Below are 17038 nucleotides of genomic sequence, written 5' to 3'. Positions count from 1 at the left end.
AAGCCAGTGTTGTGGCATTAATCAGTCCCTCCAGGATTTCGTAGGGATTTTTTGTGATATTTTGCATGGCAATATGCAGTGATTTAATCGAATTTGTAGTGAAAATGCACTGACGAGGATTTTTTTCTTTTTGCGTGTGGCTTGATTGATCCATATTATGCAGTGATTGGTTGAAATTCCGAGCCCTCTTTTTGTACTGCGCTGATGGGTCAGTTTTATGCGATAATATTGCGATGATTTGGCTGTTTTATGTGGAGATAGTGCAGTGATTGGTCAAATTTGCAAGCCCTTGCATATTATGTGTGAAATTGTTGATTTTGCTCAAAATGTTGCCATCGCGGAATCCTGGAGGGACTGATTAATCAAGTCCATTAATTTCCTCTTCTCTTTCCTTTGGTTATAGACTACCACCTGCTCCACTGAAGTCCAGAGAGCCAGGCCAGGATCCTTCAGTCCCATCCATCCACACCTCAGTGTTGTCCCCCATCAGACAGCCTTCCTCCCAGTCTACACTGGAGAGATCAGCCACCCTGCCTCCAGGTATCGGCCATCCCATGGATGCCAAGCCCCCCTCCGCCTTTAGCCCCAGTCTCCACCATCGCTCTCCCTCTCCAATCAGGGGACTCCCCTGCTCCTCTCCCACCCCTTCTGCCTTGACCAAGTCCCTGGCTGCCTTCTGCATCAGCCAGTCCATCAGCCAGAGTCTGGCCAAGAAGAACGCTCGCCTCCAGGACCAGGCCACCCCTCCCCCAGATAGTCCAGTCCCTCTGGCTCCCGCTCCCACTGCATCCCCACTCAGGATGAGGTCTCCCTCCCCCAAACTCTCCCCTGGCCCTAGCGGCCCCCCTCAGTGTCCCCCTTCCCCTCTCCGGGCTAATTCACTTCGCTCCAGCCCATGCGCATCCCCATCCCCAGCCCTGTCCCCCCCACCATACCGCAGCCAGCACTCAGTCTCCCCAGCCCCCCCAGTCAGCCTGCATCACACCGCCTCTTCCTCTGCCTCCCCCCAGCCCAGGCCTGTTGCCCTAGACCAGCCACGTTATATTGGTTTGAATGGAAATAGCAACAACAACAACAACACCACTAGCGGAGGATTGGCCGTGAATCACCGGAAGCCACCGTTAGCGAGTGCCAATAGTATACCCCATCCCCATGATTCTCTTTGGAGTGGTTCTACTCACACTTCCAACAGAGTGGCAAGGCCCTTCTCTGCCTCGGAGCCCAGCTCACGAGTACAGTCCCCCTCTCACTCCCCATCTCCATTCAGCAGGATCTGCTCCCCACCCCCTGTCCAGAATCATACAGGCCCTCTGATGAACAAGCCCCCCAACCCTAGGAGCACCCGGGCAGGAGGGGCTAGCCCCTTCAACCACCTGGGCCTCTCCCTGGAGCTCCCCAGGGCCTCCTCAGCCTGCTCCTCAGGCATCACCTCCCCTCGTATTACCTCCCCTCCGCCCATTGGGGTTCCTGCCAATGTGTGGGGAGTCGCCGCTCCTCAGCCGCGGAATGCCAAATTGGCATTCCCTCCCTCCTCCATAGCCTCACCCACATGGAGAGATGGCTTATCCCCCTCCCCCTCCATTCAGAGAAGCTACAGCACCACCTCCCCTCCCCCATCTGGTTTCTCCTCATGCTCTCCAAACCCTTCTCAGAACCTGCGGAGGACCAAGGGGAGCAGCCTGCCCTTCCTCAGCCTGGCTGACCGACCACCCAGCCCAGTCAAGAATGGGAGAAGGTCATGGGGAGAGAGCGGAAGGCGCAGGGCTATGAGTGCGGAGCAGGAGTCTGGGCTGATGAGCCCCCGAGGGGGATCCTACTCCAACAGTGGCTCCTACAGCGGCTCCAACAGCGGCTCCCCATCCTGCCTCAGCCCCGGCGCCTTGTCCCCTGTCAGACTGGCCCCTGGGAAGAGCAACCACGGCGGGCAACACTTCACCAGCATTGCCTGGCCCGACGTACGAGAACTCCTGACCAAGTATGACAGTGGAGACAGCCCTGACCGGAGCACTCCGACCTCCCCTGTCTGGCCTCAGGATGAGTGGGGTGACCCAGACCTTGGGGAGGACAGTTGCCGGAGCCGCCTGATCTGTGCCTATGTGCCTCGGGCCTCCCCAGCCCCAGACATGGGCGTGCCCATCCAGTACCCTCACAGGAGTGAGCCAAAGCCAGAGGACACCTCCTCAATGCAGGCAGCCAGAAGGACTCTAAAGACTAGCTATGCTACCACAGTGAACCTGCAGATTGCTGGCAGTGGACGAATCACTTCCTTCAGCAACACCCAGGTGAGCTTGAGCCAGACCTTAGCCCCTGTGGTAGACAGCCAGGGCAGACGGAGGGTCAGCATCAATGCCTGCAACCTCACCCTTCCTGTTCCCCAGAACTGCAAGAGGCTGTGAGGGGCTGCGACTGGGGGACCTCCTCCAAGGTGCCTTATGCCTCAGTGAAAGTCTAAATAGGCACTTTACCCTGAAACAGTGGTGCTCATATGGATCCTATGAGATATAACTCCAGGTCATAAGGTAATGAATTACATTAGACTTAATTGGACAGTAGACTGAATCACCTGTTCTTCCAGATGACAATCTGACAATGTCAGGGATTCTGCAACCAACTCCACGTACCACCGTCTGGCCACCTACATCACTGTCCAACAGGACACCGACTGAACCCACAGACAAATGACTTTTCCGGTGTCGTTTTTATTAGTCTTTTTGTTCTTGTTTGTTCTTTCCAAATAAATTCTGTTAAACAAAAAACAATGTATCGTTTACCAAACTCCTGTGTTTGTGCTTGTAGCTGGCATGGTGAAAACTGTCAATTATTTTCTTTTATTTATGAAGTAGTCTTATTTTGTCTGCATTTCTGGCACTTAATTTTATGTCTTTATTTTGCACAATGTCCTCAGCTGTTGTCACGACTTCCGCCGAAGTCGGCTCCTCTCCTTGTTCGGGCGGCGTTCGGCGGTGGACGTCACTGGCTTTCTAGCCATCGCCGCTCCATTTTTCATGTATCCATTTGTTTTGTCTTGTTCCCTGCACACCTGGTTTTCATTCCCCAATCAATCTACATGTATTTATTCCTCTGTCCCCATCATGTCTTTGTGAAAGATTGTTTGTGTTACGTGTTTATTGTTAACGCGCCAGACTGGTTTGTTTTTTCCGTGGTATTTCACGAAGATGTTTATTGTTAAACATAATTCTTGTGACTGTTTTGTGCGTTTTGCACTTTTGCCTCAATAAAGTGTGCTCCTGTTCACAAATCTCTGCTCTCCTGCACCTGACTTCGCTACCAGTACGCACACACCTGACAGCTGTGTGTGTTGTTAAGACGTATCTGTGAAGGTAGATATTATTTCACACCAAATCATGATATTATGTGTTCTAACCTATGTAGTTTTATCAGTGATTCAAAAATATGATTTATTTGGTTACATAAGAGCTGAAAATAAGGGCAACAAATTTCAGGGAAAACAAAGTGTAAGAAAATGTATGTTGTGAGTCATTCACACGCATTTTTATTGCTGTACAACACAGTGTCTTCAGGCTACTGTGTCCCATTTTGATAGTATAGACCTAGCTACTTTTTTAAGTACGTATTTAAATATCAGTTTTGAAATTGTGTGAGCTCCTGTGGTCAAAAGACTCAAAAAACAACTACTGTGTTTATTACTTATGTGTATTTCAGTTATTTGTACTCCAATAATAAAAATATTAAAGACCCTTTGATGTTGTCTGTCTCCTGTATAAATCCTCCAAGTATACCTATTATTGATTAGTCAATATCCTAGAAAACATAATTATTAACTGAATGCTAATTTTTCAATGCCTACTTTTCCGAAGGAACATCGTTCCCTGCACCTGATCGACGTGCCTGTGTCAAGGTCGATCGGAACTGGGTGAATGATTATGAAGAATAGTGCTGGAAGTTCGGCTCTTTTTACTGACTCGGATCTTTTCGACTCGTTCAGTCAAAATAAACCTTTCGACTCATTTCGTTCATTTGAGTCATTAATCCTGCTGTAGAATTAAACGAACGACTGAAATGAACGATTCAATAAGAAAAATGAATCATGACTCTCGAGTCAGTATAAAAAGTAGCGTTCAGAAGAAAAAAAATCGTTCGCGAACTGCACATCACTAATAAAGAACTGGGGCTGTGTTTGGGTTGGACTCTCTAGGCTACGCTCTGAGTCTAACATTTGAGCATTTGAAATTTCAGGATTTTGTTGCAGTACAAATATTATAGATTTTAGCTACACAATTTGAACTTCAACTGTGGATTTTAAAGTGTCCTAGATCAACTCATCTGCTTCTTGACGGAATTACTTTTGTTTTCACTTTGTACCTACATATGGTGCAAACGTCAGTAGCCTTCCAAGCTGATTCACCATGTCCGGGTAAGTTACTGCTATATGTGTGAACCAGTAGCCTACTGTAATAGAGAATAATGTTGTATTTCTTTTGAGTACCTATCCCAAATGCCACTGAAAAAACGGAACTATCTTCTTTGCATAAATCGCGCGGTGACTTCCTTTTACAGTAGGCTAGGCTGTATGAGATTCATATTTTTTATGTATTTAACTGGGCAATAATTTCCCGTAAAATAGATTTCATGAATCCTGTGGTGTTTATTTAGCCCTGGTAGCACACGCTTTCAGGTGAATGTTCAAAGTGCAATAACGACCATGTCAGACATTGCTTACATAGCTATCCTATTGGATTCTAAGCTGCGGGACGATCTCAGAAAATCGATTTTCTTCACTACTACAACTTCTGGAGATATTTCAACAAAACGATTTTGTGAAATGTTGAAAAAAATATATACAAGCAGGAAAGCCTTAATAAGATAAATAAAACAAGTTTTAGATCATTTTTGAACAAAGTAGTAATATGTTGGATGACTGTGTTGGGGGCAACTCGCCCCTCGCTCCCTAGTACACTACTGTTACGTCATGTCATTTCATTATAACATCATTTTGCTCCCAAATCAGGTTTGGTGTTCATAAATTAACTCTGGAGTGCCAGAGTGCGCTCGTAAATTCAGAGCCTTCGCTCTCAGATTGTTCAGGGCGCACACTGAAACTGGACGCTCACGCCGAGTAGTAGGGTTGATCGGAAGTTCTGACCTCACAACGGCAGTCACGCTAGCTTGCCAGCAATTTAATTAGGCTACGTTTTTTGGCAACGTTTTTACTGACAACGGTCATATTCAACGGGTGTTGCGCGTTCGTAAATTCGCCAGTTATTCTGCGCTCTGGCACACTCCGACAAGAGTGCTTTGGGAAATCGGAGCCAGACTGAATTTACGAACACACCCTACACCCTACACTTATCGACCCCGTCCAGAGGAGACGTAGAGCCACGCGGACCGTGTGGCGCAAGTGGAGATTTGGGGAGCTTGCTGATGATTAGTAAGTGTCCTTTGGGCTGCAAAAGTGTTCTAAATAAAAGGGCTTTTAACTAACTTTTACGACTTGCTCTTTTTATTATTAGATGGTTATGTGTTTATTTATTTATTATTTGATTTAGAATTGTAGGACCCTGTCACGTTGTATAAATGATAGGAGACAGGCGCAGGAATACGAAATAAGCTTTTTATTTACTTCACCCAAGATAGCGCATGTCGTGAACATGACGGGGACGAAACCAAAAACAAACACGTAAAATATAACACAAGGCTGTAACCCAAACAAAGAGCGAGGTTTAAACCTCGAATATATATACACAGGACGAGACCCGTAATAACAAGAGCACAATAACGCGTAGTACCAAAGCCGAAACAGAGCACAGGTGCTCACAAGACCAACGGACATGGAACGATAACCGACAAGGACAAGGGGGGACAGAGGGCACCTATATGCACATACTAATCAGGGAAAATGGGAACGTCCGGTGTCGTAAAAATCTGCCGTTTCCAGCTACAATAGTAATTTACAACATTAACAATGTCTACACTGTATTTCTGATCAATTTCATGTTATTTTAATGGACATAAAATGTGCTTTTCTTTAAAAAAAACAAGGACATTTCTAAGTGACCCCAAACTTTTGAACGTAGTGTGTTTGTGTGTGTGTGTGTATATATATATATATATATATATATATATATATATATATATATATATATATATACAGTACCAGTCAAACGTTTGGACACACCTACTCATTCCAGGGTTTTTCTTTGTTTTTACTGTTTTCTACATTATAGAATGATAGTGAAGACATCAAAACTATGAAATAAAACATATGAATCATGTAGTAGCCAAAAAAGTGTAAACAAATCAAAATATATTTCATATTTGTGATTCTTCAAAGTAGCCACCCTTTGCCTTGATGACAGCTTTGCATTCTCTCAACCAGCTTCATGAGGTAGTCACCTGGAAAGGATTTCTATTTACAGGTGTGCCTTGTAAAAAGTTAATTTGTGGAATTTCTTTCCTTGTTAATGTGTTTGAGCCAATCAGTTGTGTTGTGACAAGATAGGGGTGGTATACAGAAGATAGCCCTATTTGGTAAAAGACCAAGTCCATATTATTACAAGAACAGCTCAAATAAGCAAAGATAAATGACAGTCCATCATTATTTTAAGGCATGAAGGTCAGTCAATCTGGAACATTTCAAGAACATTGAACGTTTTTTCAAGTGCAATCGCAAAAACCATCAAGAGCTATGATGAAACTGGCTCTCATGAGGACCGCCACAGGAAAGGAAGACCCAGAGTTACCTCTACCGTAGAGGATAAGTTCATTAGAGTTACCAGCTTCAGAAACACGAGCAATGGAAAGCTGCCAGAGCGAGTGGGGACATTGCTTACGTCCACTATGACAGGCTCATTGTCGACCCTCCCTCCCAGAAGCCTGGAAGGGATGAGAGAGCCTATGGGTTTGCAGCTTCAACCCCGCAACACAGACACACCAATTGATTAATGGACTGCTGAATGTATATTTTTTTCTCTTGCTTTGTTTGCTCTTTTCCATATTATATCTATCTCTGATAAGCTACCCAGGGAAGGGCCGAAAATAGCTCATATTGATATATGTAGCCTTAGAAATAAGGTTCATGAAATCAATAACTTGCTAACATCAGATAACATTAATATATTAACAATTTCTGAGCAATACAAGGATATAACATCTATAGAAGAGACAGAAATACTTACGGGAGAGATGTTGCTGTATATATTCAGAGCCATATCCCTGTAATGTTTATAGAAGATCTTATGTCAAGTGGTATTGAAGTGTTGTGGTTGCAGGTTTACTTGGCACATCTAAAGCCTTTTCTTTTGGGGTGTTGCTATAGGCCACCAAGTGCTAACAGTCAGTATCTAAATAATATGTGTGAAATGCTTGATAGTGTATGTGATGTAAACAGAGAGGTCTACTTTCTTGGGGACCTGAATATTGACTGGTTTTCATCAAGCTGTCTGCTCAAGAGGAAGCTTCTTACTGTAACCAGTGCCTGTAATCTGGTTCAGGTTATTAAAGACCCTTGCTCCCTTCGGTCTCAATGTAGACTTTGATCTGAAGCCATTCTTGTGATTTTGCTATTGCAAATGTTTGTAGGCTTATGTAGCCAAATTGTATCTATGATCATATGCTATCCATTTATGTTTTTTGGTATGCTATTTTAATATATGAGAATGATATCAGGCCACAACTGGCCACCATAACCTGTTGTTGAAAAAACATGTGTGTTATTGCTTTTCAACCTCTGCCATATTGTGGATTCAGAGCTATCTATCTAATAGAACTCAAAGGGTTTTCTTTAACCTCTCTGGGAAATACTACTAGCGTCCCACCCCGCCAACAGCCAGTGAAATAGCAGAGCACCAAATTCAAAACAACAATCTCATAATTCAAATTTCTCACACATTATTATTATTATTATTATTATTATACATTATTATACACCATTTTAAAGATAAACTTCTCGTTAATCCAACCACAGTGTCCGATTTCAAAAAGGCTTTACGGCGAAAGCATACCATTAGATTATGTTAGAACAGCACCTAGACAAGAAAAACCACACAGCCATTTTCCAAGCAAGGAGAGACGTCACAAAAACCAGAAATACAGCTAAAATGAATCACTAACCTTTTATGATCTTCATCAGATGGCACTCACAGGACTTCATGTTACACAATACATGTATGTTTTGCTCGATAAAGTTCATATTTATATCCAAAAACCCCATTTTACATTGGCGTGTAATGTTCAGAAATGTTTTGCCTCCAAAACGTCCGGTGAATGAGCACATCAATTTACAGAAATACTCATCATAAATGTTGATAAAATATACAACTGTTATGCATAGAATTAAAGATAAACATCTCCTTAATGCAACCGCTGTGTCAGATTTCAAAAAAGCTTTACGGCGAAAGCACTTTGCAATAATCTGAGTACAGCGCTCAGTCACCAAAACAAGCCATACAGATACCCACCATGTTGTGGAGCATTATAAATATTCACTTACCTTTGATGATCTTCATCGGAATGCACTCCCAGGAATCCCAGTTCCACAATAAATGTTTGTTTTGTTTCAATAAAGGTCATCTTTATCTCCAAATACCTCCTTTTCGTTCGCGCGTTTAGTCCAGCATTCCAAATTCACAAGAGCGCCCGTTTAGTCCAGACAAAAAGTCAAAAAGTTACATTACAGTTCGTAGAAACATGTCAAACGATGTATTAAATCAATCTTTAGGATGTTTTTATCATAAGTCTTCAATAATTTTCAAACCGGACAATTCCTTTGACTTCATAAAGGAAAGAGAAGGGAGCTCGTGCTCACGCCCGTGCGCGTGACTGAGAAGATGGCCTACTGCCAGACACCTGATTCCAACAGCTCTCATTCTCTTCCCATTCACAGTAGAAGCCTGAAACAACGTTCTAAAGACTGTTGACATCTAGTGGAAGCCTTAGGAAGTGCAATATGACCCAACAGACACTGTATATTGGATAGGCAGTCAATGGAAAAACTACAAACCTCAGATTTCCCACTTCCTGGTTGGATTTGTTCTCAGGTTTTTGCCTGCCATATGAGTTATGTTATACTCACAGACATCATTCAAACAGTTGTAGAAACTTCAGAGTGGTTTCTATCCAAATATACTAATTATATGCATATTCTAGCTTTTGGGCCTGAGTAGCAGGCAGTTTACTCTGGGCACCTCATTCATCCAAGCATACTCAATACTTCCCCCCCCTTTCCCAGAGAAGTTAATCGAAGCTTCTCTAATGTCAAACATGTAAAGTGTGGAGTACCGCAGGGCAGCTCTCTAGGCCCTCCACTCTTTTCTATTTTTACCAATGACCTGCCACTGGCATTAAACAAAGCATGTGTGTCCATGTATGCTGATGATTCAACCATATACGCATCAGCAACCACAGCCAATGAAGTCACTGAAACCCTTAACAAAGACTTGCAGTCTGTTTTGGAATGGGTGGCCGGTAATAAACTGGTCCTGAACATCTCTAAAACTAAGAGCATTGTATTTGGTACAAATCATTCCTTAATTTCTAGACCTCACCTGAATCTGGTAATGAATGGTGTGGCTGTTGAACAGGTTGAGGAGACTAAATTACTTGGCATTACCTTAGATTGTAAACTGTCATGGTTAAAACATATAGATTCAATGGTTGTACAGATGGGGAGAGGTCTGTTTGTAATAAAGAGATGCTCTGCATTTTTGACACCACACTCCAAAAGGAAAGTTCTGCAGGCTCTAGTGTTGCCTAATCTTGATTATTGTCCAGTCGTGTGGTCCAGTGCTGCAAGGAAAGACCTAGTTAAGCTGCAGCTGGCCCAGAACAGAGCAGCACGTTTTGTTCTTCATTGTAATCAGAGGGCTGATATAAATACTATGCATGTCAGTCTGTCTGTCACGACTTCCGCCAAAGTCGGTCCCTCTCCTTGTTCGGGCGGCGTTCGGCGGTCGACGTCACCGGCCTTCTAGCCACCGCCGATCCACTTTTCATTTTCCATTTGTTTTGTCTTAGTCTTACACACCTGGTTTCAGTCACCCAATTACCTGTTTATTATTTAACCCTCTGTTCCCCATGTTTGTTTGTTGTATTGTGGTCCGTATTGTGGGCTTGGTAATTCTCTTGTATTTTGATGACTTTGAGTAAAGTTGCTTTTATTTACTCATCTCTGTTGTCCTGCGCCTGACTCCTCTGCACCAGCTACACATAGATCCTTACACTCTCTTGGCTAAGAGTTGAGGAGAGACTGACTGCATCACTTCTTCTTATCAGAAACATTAATGTCTTGGAAATCCCAAATTGTTTGTGTAGTCAACTTACACACAGCTCTGACAGACACACCTACCCCGCCAGACATGCCACCATGTATTTTTTCACAGTCCCCAAATCCAGAACAAATTCAAGAAAGCGTACAGTATTATATAGAGTCCTTATTGCATGGGACTTCCTTCCATCTCATATTGCTCAAATAAACAGCAAAACTGGTTTAAAAAAAAGATAAAGCAACACCTCACAGCACAACGGCTCTCCCCTATTTGACCTAGATAGTTTGTGTGTATGCATTGATATGTAGGCTACATGTGCCTTTTTAAAAAATGTATGTAGTTCTGTCCTTGAGCTGTTCTTGTCTATTGATGTTCTGTATTATGTCATGTTTCATGTTTAGTGTGGACCCCAGGAAGAGTAGCTGTTGCTTTCGCAACAGCTATTCAGTATCCTAAAAAAATCCCAAATCCCAAAATGCACATTAGACCATTGAAAATCTGTTCTTTGGTCTGATGAGTCAAAATTAGAGATTTTGGGTTCCAACCACCGTGTCTTTGTGAGACGCAGAGTAGGTGAATGGATGATCTCCGTATGTGTGGTTCCCACTGTGAAGCATGGAGGAGGAGGTGTGGTGGTGTAGGGGTGCTTTGCTGGTGACACTGTCAGTGATTTATTTAGAATTCAAGGCACAGCATGGTTACCACAGCGATACGCCATCCCATCTGGTTTGCGCTTAGTGGGGCTATCATTTGTTTTTCAACAGGACAATGACCCAAAACACCCCCAGGTTGTGTAAGGGCTATTTGACCAAGGAGAGTGATGGAGTGCTGCATCAGATGATCTGGCCTCCACAATCACCCGACCTTGACCCAATTGAGATGGTTTGGGAAAAAAAAATGTTTTGAAAGGGTGGCTACTTTAAATAATCTATAATCTAAAATGTATTTAGATTTAGATTTGTTTAACACTTTTTTAGTTACTTCATGAATCCATATGTGTTATTTCGTAGTTTTGATGTCTTCGCTATTATTCTACAATGTAGAAAATAGTACAAATAAAGAAAACCCTTGAATGAGTAGGTGCGTCCAACATATATGTATATATACATATATATGTATATATGTATATATTTTTTGTTTTTACACTTATTTAACCCCTTTTTTGGGTAGGCACAAAACTACTTTCATACATTTTTTTTTTACCTGAACCGGTTACCTTCAGATACAATGGGGGAAAAAAGTATTTGATCCCCTGCTGATTTTGTACGTTTGTACTTATTTCCCTCATTAAAATGCAAATCAATTTATACAATTTTTGACATGCGTTTTTATGGATTTTTTTGTTTTTATTCTGTCTCTCACTGTTCAAATAAACCTACCATTAAAATTATAGACTGATCATTTCTTTGTCAGTGGGCAAACGTCCAAAATCAGCAGGGGATCAAATATTTTTTCCCTCACTGTAATAGCCGGAGCAGTTTTAATTCCATAACCCAAGGCAATACAAAAAGAAACCTACATGGGTACAAAACCCGATGCGCACCAGTAACATAGCGTATAAGCACTTACAAACAAACAAACAATTCCACACAAGGACATGGGTGGAACATAGGGTTAAATACACAACAATTAATGATGGAAATGGAAACCAGGTGTTTAAGAAAACAAGACAAAACAAATGGAAAATGAAAAGTGGATCGATGACGGCTAGTAGACCGGTGACGCCGACCGCCGAACACTGCCCGAACAAGGAGAGGAAACGACTTTGGTGGAAGTCGTGACAGGGTCGTAGAGCACCATCGTGTTTGTGAAAGTCTCCCCTTTCCATAGAATGGTAGGTCAGACGTTTTCGTGAGAAAACCTACTTTCGGGATGTCTTATGGTCTGACAAACACCCCTCCAGCTCTGCCACCTTTCACTGCAGATGCGGAAGTGCGCCATCGGCGAATGGGGTGGATTGAGACGCATCCAATGCAAAAAAGATATCTCTAGCTTAAGTTTATGTATTTTGATGGGGATTTTTTTATTATGTTACTGTGTCAATCGACTCATAAACTAATCCTTAAATCCTTTCAGATAATGAGTCAAATAAGCACTAGGACTTAAACATAAGTAACAACCGTGAGTGAGCTGGTAGGCACACTTTAGAGGTGGAAATTCCACTTCCACGCTTGGATGTGGTCGCATCCGTGCGAGATACAAATTCTAGTTGGTCACTTCACTCAAAACTGTCTATTTTTGAGGGCAGCTAAAACCATGATTTGGTCAGTAGCGTCCTGATTTCTGCATTAAAATGTTTGCCCTGCCCCTGCTTCTCCCTGTGCACTCTGAGTAGAAGGGGAAAAGGGGAGGAAGAGAACAAAATATATTCTTTTTGCACAACATTTCACAATGCAATAGCACTACAAAAACAGTAGGCTATTGTTCAAATCAAATTATATTTGTCACATGCGCTGAATACAAAAGGTGTAGACCCAGTGGCGATTTTATCATGTAAATCTTGGTGGGGCAAAATCAAAGATATTTGGGGAGATGCATGCCAGCAAAGCCACTAAACAACACAACACTAAACAATACATTAATTACACTATAACGGTAACAAACGGTGCCCACAAACTGTTAGGACCTACATAAAGCTGTCCCAACAGCAGAGCTTTCTTTTCAGCACCATGGAGTGAATCCTTACTGCTGCTACACCTGGCTATCAGCAGAGTCTTGTCTGGTAGCGAAACAATTCATTCAGCCTCATTTACTGCCTTTTTTAAATACATAGCTGATATGTCTGACTTGCTTTAACAAATGTGCTTTCTACTGACAACTGAGATGTACAAACTATGGCAGAAGGGGACGATGAGCGGATAAGAGGCCATCCGTAATTTCAATTAAGATATTAATGAGCGAGCTAGGACGGACGTAGTCAATATAACTCTTTGTTCAGTACCTTTGAAACATAGAATTCAGAACATGGGTCGTTCTTACAGTATTCTCCCTGTACACTAAGTCAGAACTATAGGATTAATAAAGGGGGCATATAAGCAGACAATGAAAGCTCTTACAATAGGCTACATATACACCACCAACAGCTAACAGCTTACTACACAACACACAGTGCATTCGGAAAGTATTCAGACCCCTTGACTTTTTCCACATTTTGTTATGTTACAGCCTTATTATACAATTGATTAAGTAGGCTTTTTCCCTCATCAATCTACACACAATACCCCATGTAAAACATTTTAACAGAAATATTACATTTCTATAAGTATTCAGACCCTTTACTCAGTACGTTGAAGAACCTTTGGGAGCGATTACAGCTTCAAGTATTATTGGGTATGACGCTACAAGCTTGGCACACCTGTATTTGGGGAGTTTCTCCCATTCTTCTCTGCAGATCCTCTCAAACTCTGTCAGATTGGATTGGGAGCTTTGCTGCAGAGCTTTTTTCAGGTCTCTCCAGAGATGTTTGATCGGGTTCAAGTCCGGGCTCTGGCTGGGCCACTCAAAGACATTCAGAGACTTGTCCCAAAGCCACTTCTCCGTTGTCTTGGCTGTGTGCTTAGGTCGTTGTCCTGTTGGAAGATGAACCTTCGCCCCAATCTGAGGTCCTGAGCGCTCTGGAGCAGGTTTTCATCAATGATCTCTCTGTACTTTGCTCCGTTCACCTTTCCCTCAACCCTGAGTAGTCTCCCCATCCAAACACCCCCACAGCATGATGCTGCCACCACCATGCTTCACCGTAGGGATGGTGCCAGGTTTCCTTCAGACGTGACGATTGGAATTCAGGCCAAAGAGTTCAGTCTTGGTTTCATCAGACCAGAGAATCTTGTTTCTCATGCTCTGAGAGTCTTTAGGTGCCTTTTGGCAAACTCCAAGTGAGCTGTCATGTGCCTTTTACTGAGGAGTGGCTTCTGACTGGCCACTCTACCAAAAAGGCCTGTTTGGTGGAGTGCTGCAGAGATGGTTGTCCTTCTAGAAGTTTCTCCCATCTCCACAGAGGAACTCTGAAGCTCTGTCAGATTGACCATCAGGTTCTTAGTCACCTCCCTGACCAAAGCCCTTCTCTCCCGATTGCTCAGTTTGGCCGGATGGCCAACTTTAGGAAGAGTCTTGGTCGTTCCAATCTTCTTCCATTCAAGAATTATGGAGGCCACTGTGTTCTTAGGGAACTTAAATGCTGCAGACATTTTTTGGTAACCTTCCCCAGATCTGTGCCTCGACACAATCTTGTCTCGGAGCTCTACCGGCAATTCCTTCAACCTCATGGATTGGTTTTTGCTCTGACATGCACTATCAACTGTGGGACCTTATACAGACAGGTGTGTGCCTTTCCAAATCATGTCCAATGAATTGAATTTACTACAGGTGGACTCCAATCAAGTTGTAGAAAGATCTTAAGGATGATCAATGGAAAGAGGATGCACCTGAGCTCAATTTCGAGGAAGGTTGTTTGGCGGTATTTGGTGGGCAAATTTTGTCATCAAACTATGGCATTCTCTGGATTTATGGTGCTTTCAAGAAAACTGGGAACTCAGGGGAAAAAAGGTTGATTCATGACGTCAGTGATCTTCAGGTTGGGGCTCTAGAAATTCCAAGTTGGATGACCGTTCAAAATGTATTTTCCCATTCGGAGCTTGTTTTTTCAGTCTGAGATTTCCCAGATCCGAGTTTCCAGTTGTTTTGAACGTGGCAGAAGTCATGTTGGATTGATAGCATGGCCAATGTTGAATATTTATCCTTTTAAGCTTGGAATAGAGACCCTTATACCCAGACTTGTACCACACACCCACTCCCCTGAATAGCAGGCTAGTGGTTGCTTTGTATCACTTGCAGTTAGCCACTGATTCCTTCAAAACCACTCATTGTTGAATTTTCAATTTCCAATTTGTTGTGTAATGTTTATGTCCAATGGCAGATGAGCATTGGTACATTTTATCTACAATTTCTCTTCATATGACAAGAACTGAAAAGGATGTGACAGTAAATTGTCGATTTGATTCATGATGATGACTGCTAGCTTGCTAGTTAAGATTTTGAAAGTATGATGTTGACATGATCAGTCCAATCAAAGCTACGGTAGATATAACATGATTTGACGTAATTTTATCTGTGGCCAATGACCTTAAGCCTTCTTGGATGGACACTTCTAATGTAACTCTATGTCAGCACCCAAGGGGTTTGAATTTTCGAGCTCTCCCTGTAGATTTTGCAGTGACGTATTGTCCCCATGACTGACAGAACACTGCAATCACGGCACAAATAGAGAACATTCCCAACCCCTAGGCCCGTATTTTCCGCTGGCTGCCTCACCACCGCAGAAAACACAGAGCTAGACTGAAACACCTGCATTTTGTAGCTGCCTTACTTAAGAAAGCAAAAAAGAGACATGTTTGTATGGGACTTTATTAACTCAATTATCATTATTTTTTACATTGTTTGCTAACTGATATGTGACACGTATTAATGCCAAAATAACATCCAAGCAGGCAACAATTTTATTACATTTTTTTGCCAAGAGTGTGCAAAGCTGTCATTAAGGCAAAGGGTGGCTACTTTGAAGAATCTCAAATCTAAAATATATTTTGATTTGTTTACATTTTTTTTGGTTACTACGTGATTCCATATGTTTTATTTCATAGTTTTGATGTCTTCGCTATTATTTTAAAATGTAGAAAATAGTAAAATAAAGAAAAACCCTTGAATGAGTAGGTATGTCCAAACTTTTGACTGGTACTGTACATAGTTTTTGCTAAACAGGTGGGGCTCAGAACAGCCCTGAATGACGGGTCGCCACTGTGTAGACCTTACAGTGAAATGCTTATTTACAAGCCCCTAACCAACAATGCAGTTTTAAGAAAAATAAGAGTTAAGAAAATATTTACGAAATAAACTAAATAAAAAAATAATAAAATAACAATAACAAGGCTGTATACAGGGGGTACCGGCACCGAGTCAATGTGCAGGGGTACAGATTAGTCAAGGTAATTGAGGTAATATGTACACTACCGTTCAAAAGTTTGCGGTCACTTAGAAATGTCCTTGTTTTTAAAGAAAAGCACATTTTTTTGTCCATTAAAATAGCATCAAATTGATCAGAAATACAGTGTAGATATTGACTATTGTAGCTGGAAATACAGTTGTGCTTGACTATTGTATCTGGAAAGGGCAGATTTTTTGTGGAATATCTACATAGGTGTAGAGGCCCATTATCCTGTGTTCCAATGGCCCGTTGTGTTAGCTAATCCAAGTTGATCATTTTAAAAGGCTAATTGAAAACCTTTTTGCAATTATGTTAGCACAACTGAAAACTGTTCTGATTAAAAAAGCAATAGACTAGTTGAGTATCTGGAGCATCAGCATTTGTGGGTTCGATTACAGGCCCAAAATGGCCAGAAACAAGGCACTTTCTTCTGAAACTCGTCAGTCTATTCTTGTTCTGAGAAATGAAGGCTAGTCCATGCAAGAAATTGCCAAGAAACTGAAGATCTCGTACAACGCTGTGTACTACTCCCTTCACATAACAGCGTGACTCCGGGATGCTGGCAGATTTCCTCTGTCCAATATCTGTTATTTTTATTGGCCAATCTGAGATATGGCTTTTTCTTTGCAACTCTGCCTAGAAGGCCAGCATCCCGATTAGAATTCCCTGCTTTTATTTCGTCACACTCACAACTGCAAGCAGTTTTCTGTAATTAGCTCGCCATTAACTTCTAAGTAATGATCTTGTTGTGAGTTTATTTTCCCTGAAATAATGAATAAATGATTTGCTAAAGCTAAGACGTTGTCAGCTATGATAT

The 17038-nt window shown here is 42.3% G+C and overlaps 1 protein-coding gene across 5 annotated transcripts in view; it reads left to right on the top strand.

Moving 5' to 3' along the window:
• The window catches only part of LOC115163081 (uncharacterized), a 60091-nt gene extending 57335 nt beyond the window's left edge, over window positions 1–2756 (top strand). For all 5 annotated transcript variants that reach the window (XM_029714673.1, XM_029714675.1, XM_029714674.1 and 2 more), the window contains one exon: window positions 404–2756. In XM_029714673.1, the coding sequence (XP_029570533.1) occupies window positions 404–2396 (1993 nt within the window). In that variant the 3' untranslated portion in view covers window positions 2397–2756. The remainder of the gene's footprint in view (window positions 1–403) is intronic.
• The last annotated feature ends 14282 nt before the right edge of the window (window positions 2757–17038 follow it).

The sequence above is a fragment of the Salmo trutta genome, chromosome 26, assembly GCF_901001165.1.
Source record: "Salmo trutta chromosome 26, fSalTru1.1, whole genome shotgun sequence".
Taxonomy (NCBI): domain Eukaryota; kingdom Metazoa; phylum Chordata; class Actinopteri; order Salmoniformes; family Salmonidae; genus Salmo; species Salmo trutta.
The sequence above is the reverse complement of the archived record's forward strand: the minus strand, read 5'-3'. Positions and strand labels throughout refer to the sequence as shown.